The 19,497-nt window shown below is 38.8% G+C and overlaps 4 protein-coding genes across 4 annotated transcripts; 3 read left to right on the forward strand and 1 right to left on the reverse strand.

The window, feature by feature from the left end:
• The first annotated feature begins 268 nt into the window (after positions 1 to 268).
• Positions 269 to 6,523, forward strand: blzf1 (basic leucine zipper nuclear factor 1). Its single transcript, XM_061709949.1, has 7 exons — positions 269 to 323; positions 630 to 703; positions 2,605 to 3,065; positions 3,477 to 3,676; positions 4,067 to 4,195; positions 4,989 to 5,208; positions 5,304 to 6,523. Exons 2-7 carry the CDS (start codon positions 685 to 687, stop codon positions 5,487 to 5,489), a joined length of 1,215 nt encoding a protein of 404 aa, XP_061565933.1. The 5' UTR covers positions 269 to 323; positions 630 to 684; the 3' UTR covers positions 5,490 to 6,523.
• A 1,037-nt stretch (positions 6,524 to 7,560) lies between these two features.
• trmt10c (tRNA methyltransferase 10C, mitochondrial RNase P subunit) lies at positions 7,561 to 9,914 on the reverse strand. Its single transcript, XM_061709960.1, has one exon. The coding sequence runs from the start codon at positions 9,676 to 9,678 to the stop codon at positions 8,128 to 8,130; it is 1,551 nt and encodes a 516-aa protein (XP_061565944.1). The 5' UTR covers positions 9,679 to 9,914; the 3' UTR covers positions 7,561 to 8,127.
• Positions 9,915 to 10,114: 200 nt separating this feature from the next.
• On the forward strand, positions 10,115 to 12,295 carry txnl4b (thioredoxin-like 4B). The gene is made up of 3 exons (XM_061709972.1): positions 10,115 to 10,310; positions 10,412 to 10,563; positions 10,860 to 12,295. Exons 1-3 carry the CDS (start codon positions 10,179 to 10,181, stop codon positions 11,023 to 11,025), a joined length of 450 nt encoding a protein of 149 aa, XP_061565956.1. The 5' UTR covers positions 10,115 to 10,178; the 3' UTR covers positions 11,026 to 12,295.
• An 865-nt stretch (positions 12,296 to 13,160) lies between these two features.
• On the forward strand, positions 13,161 to 18,246 carry mrpl16 (mitochondrial ribosomal protein L16). Its single transcript, XM_061741658.1, has 5 exons — positions 13,161 to 13,384; positions 14,059 to 14,130; positions 16,567 to 16,715; positions 17,146 to 17,439; positions 17,582 to 18,246. The coding sequence occupies exons 1-5, from the start codon at positions 13,315 to 13,317 to the stop codon at positions 17,771 to 17,773; spliced, it is 777 nt and encodes a 258-aa protein (XP_061597642.1). The 5' UTR covers positions 13,161 to 13,314; the 3' UTR covers positions 17,774 to 18,246.
• Positions 18,247 to 19,497: the final 1,251 nt, after the last annotated feature.

The following is a 19,497-nucleotide window of genomic DNA, read 5'->3' on the forward strand; positions in this document are numbered from 1 at the left end:
GGGAGGAACTTCCCAACTCGGCGTAGAGCAAAAACTGACAACACACAAAGGTTCCGCTTATTCGTGTCAGGGCATATTAAACTGCGACACATATTGCTTACAAAATCTTTTTAGTTGAGTTTTTAGTTTTTAGTTTGAGTCTTTTTAATTGTTAAATTCGTCCATTTATTCCCCCTCAAAAATTATATTGTAACTGAATCCAAGAAAAACAACACCAACAATAAATGTTTGAACTGACATTTCATAAAACTGAATGTCCCCGGATGTGACGTAACGGGAAGCGCCGCCTGCCAGTCCTGCAGCTGGGCAGCAGAATAAACCAGGTATGCTACAAATAGTTTTTGACATTTTGTCTCGATCCTCGAAGTAAGGGCCAGTGTTGTTGACATTTTATTAAATTAGCGTCACTGTGAATGCAACTTGTGTTATTAAGCCTCCTGATTACTGCTCCTGTCTCTACAGTCGGTCAGCATTAGCAGCCTAGCTCCCCGGTTAGCCACCACTATCATGACTTGTTATCAGTAAAAAGCTGTAAACTCTGATTTCCTACTAGCTGCTCCTGTGATCACAGAGATAAAGCAGAGTGGTTATAATGTTGACAGTCATTTCTTCATTGTTAATTGATACAGGACGAGGCGTCATCGGGGTTTCAGCTGTTATTTCCGTCCACCAACCACTCTGACCATGATTGCTGATGTGAGAGGTTTGTAATTTATTCATGTTATTATGTATTATTTGTGATTTATTTAACAATTAACATCTCATGTAAATCCCCTCCCCAGTAGCAGTGTGGCAACGAGTGAGTAGTGGTAAACAAAGAAGTCTTCAACCTGTCTGGCCCGAGATCCCCAGTAATAATTAGTTTTCTTTTACCTTTCTTTGTTTTTCTATAAATTATAATACTAATGTGAAGACTATGAAGCAGTTTAGTGATCATTTATGTTGTACTTTGAGATGTGGTTGCTTTTGCAGAACAGAATATGCCTGACACCAGTAATATGGTTTTTAGTTTGTTGCGAGTTTGCACACAAATAAGTCAGATTTGCACCTGTAAAATAAAATGATAATGCTGATAATAACAATAATACAATAATAATAATAATAATAATAATAATAATAATAATTAATAATGATGATGATAATAAGTTATTTAAAAAAAAATCTGCACTGAACTCTATACTCACCAAGTTGCCAGTACTTATAGCAATATTAACTTAACACAATTGAAAACTCTGTTCTTGGCTATAACGGCTCTGACAACTCTGTAACACCTTTTTAACATCAAACAGTTTGCAAAATCAGTAATCAGATGTTAAACATCCATAGTCCCCTAAGTCTTTGCTTCCTTGACCCCTAGTTCAGGTGACTGTTCACGTGGTATAGTGTATTTTAAGTATCTTGATTGGCTTACATATGCGTATCAATAAGCAGTTCTGTCGAATGAAACCACTGCCACCAACACCACTTCTACTACAAAGTCATTTGTGTGTATATCAAAACATTTTATTCTTGTTTTTATTGTTTACTTTTACTTTTTTTACTTTGTTTACTTTTTCATTTGTCTGCGGTAGTGGACTAATGAATTTAAGAAACAAGAACTGGCTTCAAGGACTTGTTGAAGTATATGGCAAGGTTACAGGCATTACATTAAATAATCTAAATTAATTTGTTTTTATATGTCTTGTCCTGTCTGTTGTTTTGGTGGTTTCTTTTTCCTACTGCTGGCTGTAAAACAAATCGGCTCCCTGGGAGCCATAAAGATATTCTTGTTCCTAATCTTTAATGCTGTCATAAATGGGGCACATTTTTATAGCTCCAGGAAGTGTACCAACCCGCAGACAACTGCTGGCCATATGAAGGCAGACAAACAAAGGCCACAAGGACTCGCACATACCGTAGACAACCAGCAGTAGATTAAACTGATTTGTACTGTAGTCGCTTGTACATTTTTGTAAATAGCTGTGTGTACTTGTACATAAATTGCAAATAATGCAAAGCATTATTATTTGTTTTAAGAATATAACGTATGGAAACAACTATTGTGCCTGCTCCAATATTCATCCTATGATGAATATTAGTACAGCTAAAATAAATCCTTTAGTTTACCTTTCCCTTTCGTTGTCAGTCTTTTCTGGACTGTTAGCAAGTGAAAGGAAGCCAAGTTACATTTTACTAAGTTTTTATACATATAATACATTTAAAACTTTCCAATTGGATATGAATCCAGGAAATTTGGTAACACTGCAAGATTTTGTTAAATAAGTTAAATAAAGATTTGACTCCAAAATTGATAAGCAAGAGTAATTCTTTATTAGATTAAATGCTTTAAATTTGTCATTAGTGAGACTCCATTAAGTTGTTCTGTACCCTGTCCTACAAGGTGCTGGAGAAAGACTGTAAATACACTTTGGCATTTTTTGTCTGAAATTATGGTCCTAATCAAACATTGAAATAAATAAAAAAGGGTTTACAGTCCCTGCAGCCTGCCTTGCTTAGAAGAGGCACTAAAATGACCTTGGTTGCACCAACATTGGTTTCAGTGAGGCCCTGCACTGTTTGATCGCAGACGTGCAACGTATAAATGTAACTTTTTCTGCCTTCTAGGTCCTGCCAGGGTACCTGTTCGAGGTGCTGGAGATGGCATGGAAACTGAAAAACCTCCAGCTGTGCTGGAGGTTAACACCGACGCAGTGCCATCATGTCTGCCTGAAACCCCCCTCCTCAAGGTAGCGAGCCCAAAGCATAGTCCAAAACCTACCTACATCACATCTCATGCCACCCCGCAGCCTCTTGGCGTGCTGCATTTGGGCAAGGTGAGTCGAGAGGCTTGTGCAGAGGTGGAGGCTGTGAGGATCATTGTTCCCCGAGCTGCTATCACTCGGAGCAGCCGCTCAGGACCTGTTGAAGGGAAAGGAGAGGCAGGGCAGCAGGCTGAGGAGCAGGGCTCTCATCTGCGGCCTCTGATGGAGGACTGGAGAGGAGAGCTGGAGAAGCTGCAGAACTCTGAGCGCAGACTGCTTCAGGACAAGGAAGGCCTTTCAAATCAACTCCGAGTGCAGACGGAGGTAAGGCCCCAATGAAAATAACATACCAGACACCTGTTGCTGCTTAATGTGTTAATATGTCCAGAAATAGATCTTACTGTATGTGTAACCTATAAAATTACAAATGATAAAACCATTAGTGAATTTTTAAAAATGATTCAGGATGAACCTTTGTTAATATAGGCTTATCCTGCTCTTCATTACCCAGCAACTGAAACATTTTGTGTCTTGTTGAGTTTTTTTGCAGCTCAATAAAACCTTACTAATGTTGTAATGTGGGAGGGATTTCTTTTATATACCTTTTTATTGTCAAAGGGCTTTGAAAAAAGTTTCACATGTTTGTATTCTGTGTAAAGTGCCTCAATATAACTTTGGTGAACTGGTGTTATACAAATACAGTGAACTGACCTGAATTGACATTTTGTGCACCAGGTGAACCGTGAGCTAAAGAAACTGCTGGTAGCATCTGTGGGTGATGACCTTCAGTACCATGTGGAGCGCCTGGCACGGGAGAAAAACCAGCTTATTTTGGAGAACGAGGCTCTGGGCCGGAGTCTAGCACACACCGCAGAGCAGCTGGAGCGAATGAGCATCCAATGTGACGTCTGGAGGAGCAAGTTCCTTGCCAGCAGGTAAGAAATACTCAGTAATTTAGTCTAAATTATCAATGGTTACAAAATGTTTTATGGGCACCAAAATTATCTTTAAAGAAAAGCATCTGCTAAAGACATTTCAACCAATTACTTTGTTACTTCTTTTTTCAGACAAATAATTTGGGTTTTTTCTTACCTGAGAAACCAGGGACAATGAACTTTATTAAATCACATTTCAACCAAGTTGAGAGAAGACTACTACTACTACTATCATTTAGCAGACACATTTATCCAAAGCAAATTATATCTGAGAGAACACCACAAGCAAGAAATCACATAGAAAGAGAAATGAATGTCTCACATAATTCTTCTTAGAGCATAACATAGCAAACAACATAACAAACATTTCCATCGATGTTGTCTCTTCAGAGTCATGGCAGAGGAACTGACAAACTCCAGAGCAGCTCTGCAGAGACAGACCAGAGATGCACAAGGAGCAATTCAGGACCTGCTGCTAGAGAGAGACGAGTTCTCCAGGGACATGATGCTCACTCACAGGTAACAAAATCACTCTTCTACTGTTACTCAAGTAGAATAGCTTCCTATTTAAAAAGCCTCAGGCTGAAACAGGAACAGTCCCATTTTGTAATGATGTCTTGTGGAACTCGCTGATGTGGCTCAGGTGGTAGAGCGGGTCGTCCAATGATCGAAGGATTGGCGGTTCGAACCCCAGTCATCTGTCGTTGTGTCCTTGGGCAAAACATTTCACCCTTCTTGCTTTCAGTGAGGCAATCGCTGGTGTTTGAATGTTGTATGAATGTTCCGGTGGTGGTCGGAGAGGCCGCTAGGCGCGGATTGGCTGTCACGTTTCTGTCAGTCTTTGCCATCACCAGGTATGAGTGAGGAGTGAATGAATAATGCAACCATTGTGAAGCATCTTTGGGTACCTAGAAAAGTACTATATAAAACCTATGTATTGTTATTATGATTATTATTAATTTGATGTAATTCATTTATTAATGTATTTTTTAGAAAGTTCTGATTAATATTTCCACTGTACATTTAGAGTCATTTGTTAACATGTCGATCATGTTGTATTTTATTACACAGACTCTTGGTTATATACATCGTATATAAACATGTCTGTTAACTCAAAAATTGCAAACATTTTAAATTTGTAATCCTAGGGACAAATGTTACTCAAATTAAATAATGACAAGTCTGCCAATTCAAGGACGAACAAGAGTTTGTGTCCTCGTATTGGGGCAATACACCAGTATAATAGACTTTAGCAGAGACAGTGATGACTGATTCTGTGCGCTGATGTGGCTTCCTTTTTCTTTTGCACCAGATCCCTGGAGCAGCTCCTGGTGTCTCTGCAGTGGGGCAGGAAGCAGACTTACTACCCCAGTGCGCAGCACCTGAGCACAGGAGAGCTGGCAGCAGCCAATCACAAGCTGGCGGATGCCATCAACTCCCACTTGCTGGGAAACAGCAGCAGTACGGTGAAGCGCAACAGTGCAGCCGCTGAGCAGCTCTGCAGCACACCAGCTGAGAAAATGGCTGAGAAGGTACTCGCTCAGTATTATTAAAAACCTTAAAATTGCTTTTCTCTAGCAACGATTGCCTAGATTTACATTTTGTTTTTAACCCATTTGCCTCTTAGGTGCTGAAAACTTTAGATCCAATCTCTTGCTCTGAAAACAAGGCAGAACTTCCACTCGGTGACTCCAGCTCCTCGAGCTTTCTCGGTGGTAAGAAGAGCATTGGCAGGTTTCACCCTTATACCCGCTACGAGAACATTACCTTCAACTGCTGCGAGCGCTGTACCGGGGACATCGTGGTGCTGTAGAGGAAAGGCGGAGGCCCCTGCAGAGCAGAGCTCATTTCGGAGGACTGTTGATGCTCTGCATTTACTAACTTCTTTTCCAGAAGCAAAGATTTGCAAAGCAGTATGCTAAAGGTTTCTCTGGCTGTTGGATTTTGAGCATTTCAGGGTTTTTTCTGTTTATTTTTTTGAATAAAACTGCTGTTTTTATATTTTAAAAAGCTAAATAAGAAATGTAGTTGTTTTGTAGGAAACACAAGAAAAAGGATCTATTGTAGACCAGTGACAGATATTCATTTGTGGATAAAATGGTCAGTGTTACATGTGGAAAGACTAAGTATCTATTTATTCTAACTGAGAAACTGGGTTGGTGTGTGTCTTTGTTTTCTGTTTTTTCTTTAATTTGCAAATTCTTACATTCATTATTCAATGAACAAGTGACTGAGGAAACACCTTGCCAGGAAATACCTTGCAGAAAGTAAAAAACGGATACAATTATTGCATTATGACTACATGAAAATAAGTCAGGATACTGTCGGATAACCTTTTCTTCTGTATGATGTGGCTTTCATATTTTGAAAAGGTTATATCATATCTTCAATTAGTCAATTCTTTCTGGAATGCTATAAAGTTGTTTTCTAGCTTCAGTATTTTGAAAGTGGACTGATGGTACTATTGTTAATTATTACTGTGCAGTGTTGTTGATCGTCGATTATGATTGAGTCTTCACGATGTGATTTCAGCTCCTTGGACTTTCTCACTAGTAACAACAGCATTTACAGGTTCAACTTGCCTGGACTTTACCTTTTAATGTAGTGTAAAGTTTGGGTGAGGTTTTTTTAATGATTTATTATTTAAATAAAAATACTTTTTTTTTTTTTTCTTTATTTAATAGTATACTATGAAATGATCAGTATGTATTGCAGCTGCAATTTATTTTCAGAAACAAAGTTGTGTGATATTTTGGATTCTTCCATTTTGATGGAAAAGTTTTCAGTAATGTGATTTTATCATTTACAGTGAACATGCACATTGTTTTCCATCTAAGACTGAAATAAAGACCAAAGTTTCTACCTTTTCAATCAAGCTTCTCTTTGTCATGTGTAGCCCCTCCCTCAGAACCAGTGCCATCAGCAGTTTTTGTAAAAGCTAAACAGGGTAACCCGGTGTCTAACGCAGCATTGAGAGGAGGGTCCAGGGCCATGCACACCCCGGGATAAAAACAGGCCCTTAAATAATGATGTCTGGTAAATGTTATGATTAATTGGCAAAATGAGACTTAAAACCTGTGAGATAACTCTTAAAAAACAATGTATATATCAGGGAAATACTTGAGAGGCTTTTAGGATCATTTCAGATATGTGCATTCTAGCACTGATGATAAATCAGATCCATCATTTGTTTTTGTTCTTTTTCATTTAGAGTAATACAAATTGAAACAAATGACAGCAGTTTCTATAAAGATGTTGACCCCCTATGAAAAATGAGTGTTTCTATAGCCATGGATAAGACTTGTGAATTTTGTGGGAAAAATACCCATCCAAATGTGTACAGTACCTCCCATACAGTCTTATAGCAATCTACTGCTGCAGTACGTCCCAAAATACAAACTGAATTAAGTCTAAATAGTAGTAGCCTACAATAAATGTCCTATATTTCCCCCAAAATAGCCTGCTTCAAGACTTCTATAGTTTTTTGTAAGGGAAGTCTGAACACAACAAAAACAACAGCAAGCTGCAGCAACTTCTGTCCCAAATCACTCCCTCAACTGTGAAATCACCAGCCTGAAAAAAATCAATGCATGGTGGTGTCTTGAAATAATTTCTAATATCCATCTTGGAGGGGTTCTTGAAAAGCTTTTTAATGTGCTATTTTGGTTAAACATCTAGATAACAGATCTGCTGAGTGCTGACAAAGGAGGTATTTGATATTGACATTTGCATCATCATAACCACCCCCCACTTAAAAATAGAATTTAATTCTCAAAACATCAAAGAGCATCCTAAAGCGGTTTATGTTATTAACAATGATATTAAATGGATATTTGTTTTATTCCTTTATTAACACAATAATATGTTAATTTATACGTGTACGTAATATTAAACGCAGGAAATGACTGACAGGGAGTTTCAAAAATCATTCAAAACCACCCCCAAAAGTATATTTTATGAACTGTCCTAATTTTTAGCCACATAAATATGTAATAATTAAGTGCTTCATTGTGAAGGTATTCACTTCTGCATCAAATATTAATTAATTTCTTTCATCACAACTGATGTTTTTTTCCTCTCTAAATTTTAAGCCCTCACCAGGTTTTCTTTTTTTCTTCAATGTTTTTTCCCCTCAGATGACCCCAATATACTATTGGATGAGCTCAGATAGCTGAGTAGAGAATCCCTGATCTTAGCCGGTTATGTACATTGAAGCATTGTAACTCATGGAGCTATTTTTCTTTTGTGGAACTATGAAACATAAACGTATGTTGTCAACCCATGTGTAAATGTAAACTACAATATTCATGAACATAAAGCAAACACCCTTTATAGGGACATATAATTTTTAATATTCCACCAGAACTGTCAAGATTGTATTTGCCCCGTGTCCTTTACTGACATTTGACGATAACATTTGCTTACATACATGTGATCAAATCTTGTTTACGTCACTCATCATGCCACCAAGTATTGTGTTTACGTGGAATTTTTTTTGCTTCCATGTCACTTTTAAATGATGTCCGTACTTTAGTAGGAGATTGTTTGCTTTCTCTGGCATTGGGTGACCCAGGCCATCTGTCTCTACCAATGAAGGTGGACTTTTTGTCAGACTTGTTAAGATTCAAAAACATCCTTCCAGTGTCTCTTTCTCCAGACTTAACAAACTCAACGTCATTCTGTCTTGATCCACGATTTGTGAGACTTCTGGCTGTGTTATTTGTAGCCTTTGATTGTGTCTTCTGTTGGTGGAAACCATCATGCTTCCTCGTAGGAACAAACTTTAATGCTTCTTCCCATTTCCCAGTATCCTTGACAGTGAGCATGATGCGGATCATCTGGTCCAAAGTCAGGTTTTTGGCTCCAACTTCCCAGTGAAGATATTCATCCAGTGGTAAACGGGCTGTGGCCAGCTTTAGGCGCTTGGCGTTGGCTAATGACAAGCCTGACTGGATTGACCGGTCCACCAGAGCCCCAATGACGTAGACCTTGGAGTGGTCAAAGCTGCGGAGCACATTGGGGGAGTCTGCAGTGAGGTATACAAGCTGTTCTCTGGGAAACAGATCGATGTGCTGACGCTCAGTGCTGGTGACGAGGAGACGGTCCCAGGTTTCGGGACCGTATCGTTTCAGCAGCTCCTTCTTGTAGGGAGCGTCTGGCTGCAGATTGCAAAAGTGGAGGTGAAAGGGCTCCGTGGCCCGCCGGTTCCATCCTTCCACCTCAAGCAACTGCGCCACTGTATTATCTATCTCCCGCCTGGACATGTTGGACTCATAGCTCATGTCAAATACAAGTGGCTGATCAAACCGCATGGCCTGGGCACTCCTCCAAGCCAACACCTTGTCCAGAGAACGGTCCCAGAATTGGAGAAACATTGTGTTTTTCATTTTGTGTCCTCGCTGACCATCCTCCTCCTCTGTGTTACCGTCCAGCTCCCTTTGCTCCGTCATCGATGCTTCCCTTTCAGCTTTTTTCCGCTGCTGCTTTTCCTTCTGGACCAGTTTGTAACGTTCTTTGGTAGCAAGGAACTTCAGGTACTTCTTTCGGCCCGACTTGGTGTCGAGCTCTGCCAGTGTGCGGACCTGCTCCTCTGTCATTTCTTGGGGTACAAGCTTACCAGCTTGCCGCCACATTAAAACCAGCTCACGAGTCGCCTCCAGTGAAGATCGCTCCTTCGAGATGCCTCCACTGTCTTCCAGTATTTCCCCTTCAGCGTTTGCTTTCACTTCTTCACTGACATCCTGCTCCTTGAATGTAGCTTGGGATATCATAACAGACTTCCATCTGTCCAGATCCAATGTCTCAGTCTCCTCGGATTTGTCTTGTTTCATTTCCAGGGCATCTTTCCACACAGCTCCCCCGGTACTGAAGTGGCTCAGGTTGTTCACCTGAAGTCTGGTCCTGTCCAGCATCAGGAAACCGCACATTTGCCTCGTGGATGTCAAAAAATGACTGCTCTTACAAAGTGTGGCGCAACCTTTGTTTATAATAAGCCGCAACATTGTAAGCAAGTCGCTGCTCTCTGGAGGAAGACTTTTAACCACCACTGTTTGTAAAACCCGAAGGGAAAACTGAGCAAAATGAGTGACCCAAGCGGTTCATCCAGATCTCCCTCTTTTTTCATTAAATGATCACAAGTAATGTCTGCATCCTTATAGATATCTTAAATATTCCTTACGTCTTGCGCACATGTGCCGATGTAGAGCTTTATCAAATGTTTCAGGAAGGTCACGTTGTAATACTGTGTTACATCCTAATGTGACGTACTGAAATAAAAACTAAATATATAAACAAAGTAGCATTATGTGAAACGACAAACAATGTTAAATTATTTTTTTTAAATACAATTATTTAACTAGGTTATTAATTGCTATATTGTCATTTTTAACAACTTTGGCTTATTTAGAGTTTCCCAGCGGAACCTCGACAGTGTCGGACATCAATAAATGACGCCACTTCCTCCTGATGCTGAACACGGGGAGCTCATTTATTAGCATCAAAAATGAGTTTATTTTTGCCAAAATTAACTTCCAAAAAAGACATAGATGAAGTTATCAAATGCGTAGCGGAAAAGGTCGTAGTTCTGAGGTTTGGGAGGGACGAAGACTCAGTTTGTCTCCATCTGGATGAGATTGTAAGCGTTAACATCACACAGTTGATCCATGTCATGTTCGTGTCACTACTCTGGTTTTTTTTTGTGTAATGTTTCTCTTTTCTTATTTGTGTTCTTAATAGCTGTCAAAAACTGCTCATGACCTGAGTAACATGGCGTCAATCTACATTGTGGATGTGGACAAAGCTCCCATTTACACCAGATACTTTGACATCAGCTACATCCCCTCAACAGTTTTCTTCTTTAATGGACAGCACATGAAGGTGGACTATGGGTGAGTGCTGGAAGATACTGGGGATAAAAACAAAACAGTTTACACTTCAAATAGTGAGGCATAAGGAGTTTCCCTGCTTATATTTTGGTATTTTAAGTCTCATAACAATGAATGGAGCAGATCAGAAAAATAACTGAAGAAATAAAAAGTTTCCTCGCTGGATTTGTGTTGTACTTAAAGCTATAGATAAGATAGATGAAGATCTTTGAAGATGCATGAAAATTGTTTTTGGGACTGTAAAGAATTAAAAATGGTCTTAAGTGACATGTCATTGTTGATTTCTGTTTGCCCTCCAGCTCTCCAGATCACACCAAGTTTGTTGGCAGCTTCAAAACTAAGCAAGACTTCATCGATCTGATTGAGGTGATTTACAGAGGAGCCATGCGAGGGAAAATGATTGTCCAGAGTCCCATAGACCCTCACAATATTCCCAAATATGATCTTCTCTACCATGGGATTTAGAATAAATACATTTATCAGTGTGGACCTTAAAATGAAATGATCATGCTGTGGCAAGCACCATGACAGATGAATTGATAAGACTTACAGCTTTCAGTTACTGTGACCCTTTATGACCAAATGCAACATGGACTGTGCTTATCATATATAGCTGGGATATATTGACAAAAAAAGCATATTTCAAGTCATGTATATCAGTTTGTTTCAAATTGCATATGTGACATCAAAAGTATACCTTCTGTGTGTTTTTTTTTTTTACAAGTTGGAAACTTTAAACAAGTACATTTACAATTGTTTGATGAAGAAAGAAATGCATTAAGCCACACCAAAGGAAGGTACACAATTTTTAATGTATGCTTATACTAAGCAGATAAGCTAAATTACTTTTCTTCACAAGAAGAAACCATGTGGTGCTTCCCGGTGTTCAAAAGTATCACAGGGATTTGAAAAGATGAGTATCTATAAATTTTAAGTATAATTTTACAGACGCATACAATTTGTCAAATTATTCGAATGTGCATCTATGACCAACTGCTGCAAATTTTTAGTAGTGTACAAATTATTTATTTTTCTCCTTTTGTATTTTTGCAGTTTTCTCCATCTTTTTCTATGTCAGACATTTGACAGATATATCTCTTGATAAATGTGGTCTAGCAGTTGTATTGGTTATCTTTTTCATTTGAGAAAAAAAAAAAAAAAAAAATCCAAAATCAGTTTAATGTTTCCCATGGAAAACTGCTACAGTTCAGCTGAGACATTTCCCTTATTTACCGGTATATAATGTACATGCTCTGAAGCTTCAATAAACTTTGAACCATAAAACTTTTTCTTAGCTGTTGTGGGTTTTATGCCTTGTTGTTGGCTGGGGTGTGTGGAATTTCAAAGCTCTGCTTTTGGCTTACCAAACAATTACCCAAACAGCTCCTGCCTTCCTTCACTACTTGATCCAGAGCTACAGTCCTTCTCGACAGCTCCGCTCAGCCAGTGAAAGACGCCTGGTGCTTCCACCAAAACGTGGCGTGAAATAACATTGTGCAAACACAATGTTATTAATTTATATCTAATATATGTATTTGTCATAATCAAAGTTTAGAATAGACTGCAGTACCCAGACATTCACCAGCCTGTGTACTGCAGTCTGCCACATTGTTCATGCAAAAAAAATACAGACAAAAAGGGTTCACAAATGGTTGACTTGAGCCGAAATGACATGAGTAGGAAGAGTGTTTGTGCATTGCCTTTGTACATTTGTTCCAATAAAGAAGTTTAAACTGGAACACTCAATGAAGTTGGAAATCCAAGAAAATGGGAGAAAGGTCATCTACCCAGACAAGAATTCATCATGGCAGCTGTTGGCATCAGCAAATCAGTCACTTTAACTGTTTATAACACTTCTGTTTGAATTTCTCTTCATGATGTTTCACATAACCATATTACTGTTCGCTTTTTGTACATTGCTATACTGTTGTGTTCAATGCCACATATAGCGTTGTTATTCATTAGTATTGCTATAGTAGTTTAGCAGCAGCAACAGTTAGTTCAGCATTTCATTTGTGTGTTTTCATTATAAAAGGGTCCCTTATAACCAAACCTCACCATTTTCTGAAGAAAAAAAAAAGCCCACCCAAAAGACAAGGAGTTCTACTCTCTTTTCGGCTGTGTTTCTCTTCACCGCCTGCAACCTTCTCTCATACAATGCTGCATGTATTGTACATACTAAGAACCAGAGCGTAAGCAGAACAAAAACGACCTGCTGCAAGACCTCCAGTGTTGTTTGTAGCATCATGTATGTTGTCGTTGCACTAGTATGATGCCAAACTAAGCATTTAGTCTAAAGCCTACATGACCAGTGGCTGTCCACCTTGGAAAAAATAGAAAAAGGGACACGGTTAAGATCAATGTTCATTTAAAACTTTTTGTTTGATGACATCTATGATGTATCATTGTAAAGGAGACCACTCAGACCTTATCTATTAGGAGGAATTTGTGTGGTAAAAAGCAGCCTTTCTCCCAGATGAACAGTTCCTATCATAGATCATAGAATAAAAAATATGAGTTGAAATTATTCCTATAAATTCCTTCCGTCTAAAAATACAAGCTCTTACTTTGAAAGAAAATGTTTCCACCGGAAGTGCCTGTTCCTTTGCGGAAGGCAATAGTGATGCTAGCGACCTTGCTGGGAGCGTGGTGTCCACAAGAATTTAACAATCGGTTAAACCTTTAAAACCATCGTATATGGACCACATAAGGTGACAGTTGGGTGTTTATAGTGTCAGCGATAATATTCACACGATGATGTCCCTCGTTAAGGCTGCGGTCGGTGGATTCATGGGAGTTTGTAGAGCTCACGGTCACCAGCAAGGTAAGCGGACTTAAGGCTGATTTATGGTTCCGCGTTAAATCGACGCAGGTCCTACGCCGTAGGTACGTGCGGGTCGCCGCGTATCTTACGGCGTAGACTCTGCGTCGATTTAACGCGTGACCATAATTCAGACTTTAGCCGATGTTGACGTTGATTTAATTTGAGTCCAGAAACATAACTTCAATTTCCAACCCCGCAGTTATTGTGACATAGTGTAAAAATGTAGGTTTTATTAAAGCAGTTATATTATTTAAATCATGTACAGTATGCACTAATGCACTACCCACGACATTATGACACCAGGTATCAATTAAATAAATGGTAATAATGAATACACAGAACCAGCAACACAAGAATCGTAGGTCTACCTTAATGGATGGATCACAGTAAAAACCATTCGCAGGAATAGTGACTTTGGTGTCAATGAGATAATTGTAATTCAAGAAAGCAAATGATTTCTATTCCCGACAAAGCTGGACGCCAATAATCATAAACCATCACAATCCTAAAAGTATACCAAGTAACAGCTATAAAGATGTGCTCAATGTGAGAATTGCAAGAAAATTAAAAAAGCAAACAAAAATAATGAGCAACACCATATATGTGATAAGATTTGACAGTTTTGCACAGAGTTTAGTTAGTTTAAATGTGACACCTGCGTTTTTTCTTCACAGGTCCTTTGGCTGGCCACTTGAAAATCCTCACTGCTGCAATGAAGACATTCGACATCCCTCCAGACTACAGCGGTAAAAACACAACCGTTTTCATTAGTTTGCAGATGATTCTTGAGGTATAACAGTTTTATATCTATGTTTGATTAGTGTTATAAACAAAACACAGCTCAAGTGGATGAAAACAAAAACCACGAGAAAATTTCAAGCCAAAGTTTACACAAAGAGGGTTGTGTAAGGTAGAGGGGTTACCATCTGTTTGCGGCCGGTACAAGTTGGCAACCAGTTTGTGAAAACTCCTGTTGATAGATGCAAAAGGAGGCAAGTTAATGACCTCTGCTTCCATAAAACTGGATCAGTACTTGGATATTTATGACAAAACAGAGCAGACGCCATGAACTGTGCTTCTTTTGTGTCTAATGATGGTACTAAATGGCAGTTTATTCTGACAAGCAGTTTTCTCTCTGGGCATTAATCAGCATTTTACTGCAAATGTATATTGCGCAAACAAAAAAACTGTTTTGATCCACAGTGTTTTAGATCTAAGATTGTTTTCACTGCTGAAGTTTATTTTAATAGCTGATTTGCACGGAATAAGACATCTCAGTAAAATTGCCAGAGGTGGGAGCTGTAACTTGATTTACACGCTGCCGTATGTATTGATAGATAGACATACACATTATACAGTTAGGTAGGAATGTTTGTGTTGGGCCGCAGCTGGTAGTGCCACAGCTAGAGGGTCCTGGGTTCAATTCTCTCCGGGGACGCTGTGGGCGCTGAAGTGCGTGTTAGTTCCCCCATGACTTCAGCGCCCACACCCCTGGGTGGGGTTGGTGAAAGGGCCTTTCTGTGTGGAGTTTGAATGTTCTCCCCGTGTTCCCTTGGGTAGCTAATGTGAGCTACCTTCACAAATCATACAACAGTCCTGGGCTACACATGCCCCCTCTGGGGATGGGGTGGGGGCGTCCGGCCAGCGAAGCCCCACCCTGGAAAGAAGCGGCCTGCTCACTCCTCAAGTTAAGGAGGAGACTTGAGCTCAGTGCAGGGTAGGGCTGGGCGATTTTGGACGAAAATAAAATCCCGATTTTTTTTTTTCTCTGAAAACCCGATTTTCGATTTCGATTTTTTTTTGGTAAAACTACAAAAGACAATGGAATAAATTGTTTCAAATATTTTATCTTTATATTTAAAAAAAAAAATTGCAAACACATTTCCCTATTGGGAATGAAGTGCAATTGAAAGATACTGTAAATCCTCCTTGAGTTTAGTAAAGTGACAACATTTACAATTTTCTTGACCAAACAAAGATGACTAGACGAGCTCCGTCTGTAATGCAGCCAGCTGCAAAAAAGGAAAATCGATTTTCAGATTTTCCTTTTTTTAACATCGTCTTGATTAATAAATTCGATTAATCGCACAGCCCTAGTGCAGGGCCTCCCGGGGTTGGTAGAGGGAGCAATACCCAGGACTGACTTAGGTAGACCACTGGGTGATAAAAATGGGGGAAAAAAAATGTGTGAATGTTGATGAAGGATTAACAAGAGCTTTTTTTGTAGCTACGTATATCATCCATCTTATTTTCACTTCTGCTGATCTGTGCTTTTGTCCCCATTTGAACATTCACGTTGACTTTATTTCTTTTTCTTTTCAATCCACCAAAAGAATAATGTCATTAGGTTATATGAAGTTGATATAAGCTAAGTCATTTTATAAGATTACTATATTCATCACTGCTCCCATAATTACATTGGAAAGAGGCAGAAAAAACAAGTAGAAGACATTTTTTGAAAGGCTTCACTGAATTACTGAGACTTTCAATTGCACAATATCAAAATTATCCCACAACCTTGAAACAGGGTTGGTAATATGTGGTGCAATTTTTACTGTTTTAGAAATTACAGACTTAGCATATTTGCACTGTATTATCACAGACTCCCTTAATAATTATAACATTTTAGTGCAATATGAAAAGTGCATTAAACATACTTTCAACTTTGTTTTTGAACTGAATGGTGTTCGTCGTATGCTGAAATCACTTCAGGTTTGTCACTTCTACAAGTACACCCATACTTTTTAAAGCTCTAATTAACACATTTTAAATTAGTACATGAGGGGAGATTTACAGACTCCTATTAAAATGTGGCTAAAGTCAGTAACAAAACAGAGAATAAATACTTGGAATATATAAAAAAGAGATCAAACATTAGCGTAATAAAATGTGACGAAAGAGAAAACACAGCTAAAGAAACGCACATGTAATACAGAAAAAACAACCAATCAGAATATGTAGCATCACTTTAGGTATTGTGTTGTCCATTGTTATGTTTTATACTGTGATGTTGTGGTTATCCCTTCAGAACTGAGGTCTTTTCAAGGAAAGAGGTCAAGAAAAAAAGATCATAAAGAGTTACCGCTCTATTTTGTCCAGTCGACATTTCTACATCTATTTTCAACATATCCTGTTACTGTGAGGTTTTGTTTCTGACCTGCTGCTTGTTTCTGTTCCTGAAGGTGTCGTACTGCCAGCGAAACCTAAACTAAAGTATATGAACAAGGTGCCTAACTTGAAAAAGGCCAAGAAAGAGGCGAAGAAGCTGAGGGACATCCAGGGTCCAGCTAAGACAGCGAACGCTTTCATGACAGGACAGTACGCCATTGTGGTGAGATCATTTATGTCTGCAGAAACGGTTGAGTGGTAACTGACAGCTGTGTAAGCAGTGTTGATGCTTAATTTACCCTCCTGTTGTACTGGATTCTCTGAATATGAAGTTTCTGTTTACCAAGGAAGTAAAGCTGTATTTTGCATATTACAGAGTTCTTACAGAGAATTGTTACAAAATATTTAGAGACTTCCCACTTACTGTTACACTGCAACTCTTTTATGCAAATGCAGAATGACTTACCGCTCACGATGCCGGTGAACTGAATATTATATAACTTTTTAAATTATAACATCTCTTTTCAATAATGTTTCTACCTTGTGCTGTCCTTTACACAGATGATGTAAGTCTCTGTTGCACAGCTAGGCTGGGTAATCAGAGCTAAGCATTTAAAAGAGATGTGTCTTCGTTGTGTCTCTGTGTTCCTCAGGCCATGGGAGGGGGCTACCTCCACTGGGGTCACTTAGAGATGATTCGTCTGACTATTAATCGAAAGTTGGATTCCCGGACCACGTATACGCGGTGGCGTGTTAATGCCCCATATAAGCCCATCACACGTAAAGGTCTGGGTCAGCGCATGGGTGGCGGCAAGGGAGCCATCGACCACTACGTTACGCCGGTCCGTTCCGGGCGTTTTATCGTGGAGGTGGGAGGCAAGGTGGAGCTGGGGGAGGTTGAGCATGTCCTGATTGAAGTTGCCAAGAAGCTTCCCTTCCCTGCCAAGGTGAGACAGATGCTGCTTTGACCGATGTTAGTGGAAAAGAAAATGAATTCTGGTTTATATGTTTTGAGCACTGAACAGTTTTATCTTTTTTTTTTTATTGTTATTATGTGTTACATTGCTCTTCTTGTTTTTTTTATTTTAGGTAATGAGTAGAGAGAGCCTGGCAGCCTTTCAAAAGATGCAAAGTGATATGGAGCAGAACAACCAGAATCCCTGGACTTTTAAGCAGATTGCACAGGGCAACATGTTGGGTATCAGGAAGGTGCTTAGCCCCTCTGACCTGCACAACCATGGACGCTATACAGGCAAATTTTGGTTGCAGGGGAGGGTGTGAAAGACAGACGTGAGGATCAGTTTCTGATACAATGCTGCAGCATCTTCCAGACCACACAACTGAAGAAGCAACCAAGACTTTTGAAACACTGTCCTGCAGTTGATGAAAAGTAATGGACATGATTGTGGATTTCATTATTTCGTCACTATTAAATGGGATGGTTATTTTGTCCCAGCAGTAAAAAAAATAAATAAAAAGCCAAATAAAGGAAAAAAACTCTTCATTTGTAAATTGTATTCATGTGTGAAAACAAACATATCATGGTTAGTGAACAACTGTTTCAAGGAGCAATAAAACAATGACTACTTAGATAAATGTTTATTATGAGAAGCTGTACCTACTGATTTGTCATTCTGATGAATGAAATAGGCCGATAACATCCAGAAGAAGAGAGAACAGAAGATGAGTAAACTGAATAAATAATCCACGACCCGGCTATCTACACGTACCGACGCTGCCGTCCATTGGAACGATGTGGCAGCGCAGCCGCCATCTTGGACCGGGCAAAGCCGGGGTCTCCTTACTGCATTAGTCAACACAGATATCTATCAACGATTAAAATCCCTATAACTCAATTCAATTCAACCGATTGTCAAGCCTTTGGTCTTATTATAAATGTCAGATATATTTATGATACAACATACAATGAATTATTTTATTTATATCACATACATATACTGAATTAGTTCTACAATACACAGATAAATTATAAGGATGCTGCTGAGAGTAATATGAAAAAAACTGATGAATATAAAATAAACTGTATATAAAATAGATAAATAACGGTACTAGAGCAAAGACTTGATTAAAATAGAAATGAGTTAAAAACAAACAAAAAAAAAAATTTAAACACATACTCACAAATAAAAGAAATGCCTAAATTAAAAATGTAGCAAAACACTCCCAAAACGAAGCCCTCTACCCTTTTCATACAAAATTAAAATCTCTGAAAAACTAATCTAATATCCCTGAAACACAACTTTGCAGATCATCTTTCTAAAGCTGTTGGTCTGCATTTGCAGAGTGTGGAGTAATACATATTCTCTATCATTCTGGTATTTTAGGATAACTCAATCATGTGATGTTTAAAAAAAAAAGTAATCTCTCAATAAAATTGTGCATTTTAACATCAGAAAGGTGACACTAATTAACATTTTAAATGTTTATATGGGAGTTAATTGAAAAAGGAACAACTTCTAATAGTGTATTTTATTATTACTTAGTGGGCACTGCGAAAAATATGATTATGTGAGAAACTGTCATGACACTAACTTTGCAAAGATGGTCAGGACAATTTAAAATTGATGGTATGACTCCTTCCTTTAAACAAGTTGACTGTCCATTCCTGTCAAAGTCCTCCGGTGTGAAAGGACAGCTGCAGATGACTGAACAGTCCTGCGGTGCAGTCTCTGCTCCTGAGCACTGCTGCTCCTACCTGCCTCCTCCATCCATCTGTTGGGAACCTGAACACAAAAGGAGTCCATCTGAACAGTTCTCCATCCTTATATTGCTACGATTCAGGTACATAACTTACGTTAGCAATTAACATTAAAGCTAGTGCCATGAAACTGATGTAATAGATAATTTAGGAATAACATAGCCTGAAGCATATGCTTAAGGTTTTTACCATTATATGCAGACAAAAAAGAAAAAAAAGGAATAACATGGCCTTCTTTGCACAATTACATACAATGGCTAATTGCCAAATGTTACTTTCAACATCT

This window comes from Cololabis saira, chromosome 2 (genome assembly GCF_033807715.1).
Source record: "Cololabis saira isolate AMF1-May2022 chromosome 2, fColSai1.1, whole genome shotgun sequence".
NCBI lineage: Eukaryota > Metazoa > Chordata > Actinopteri > Beloniformes > Belonidae > Cololabis > Cololabis saira.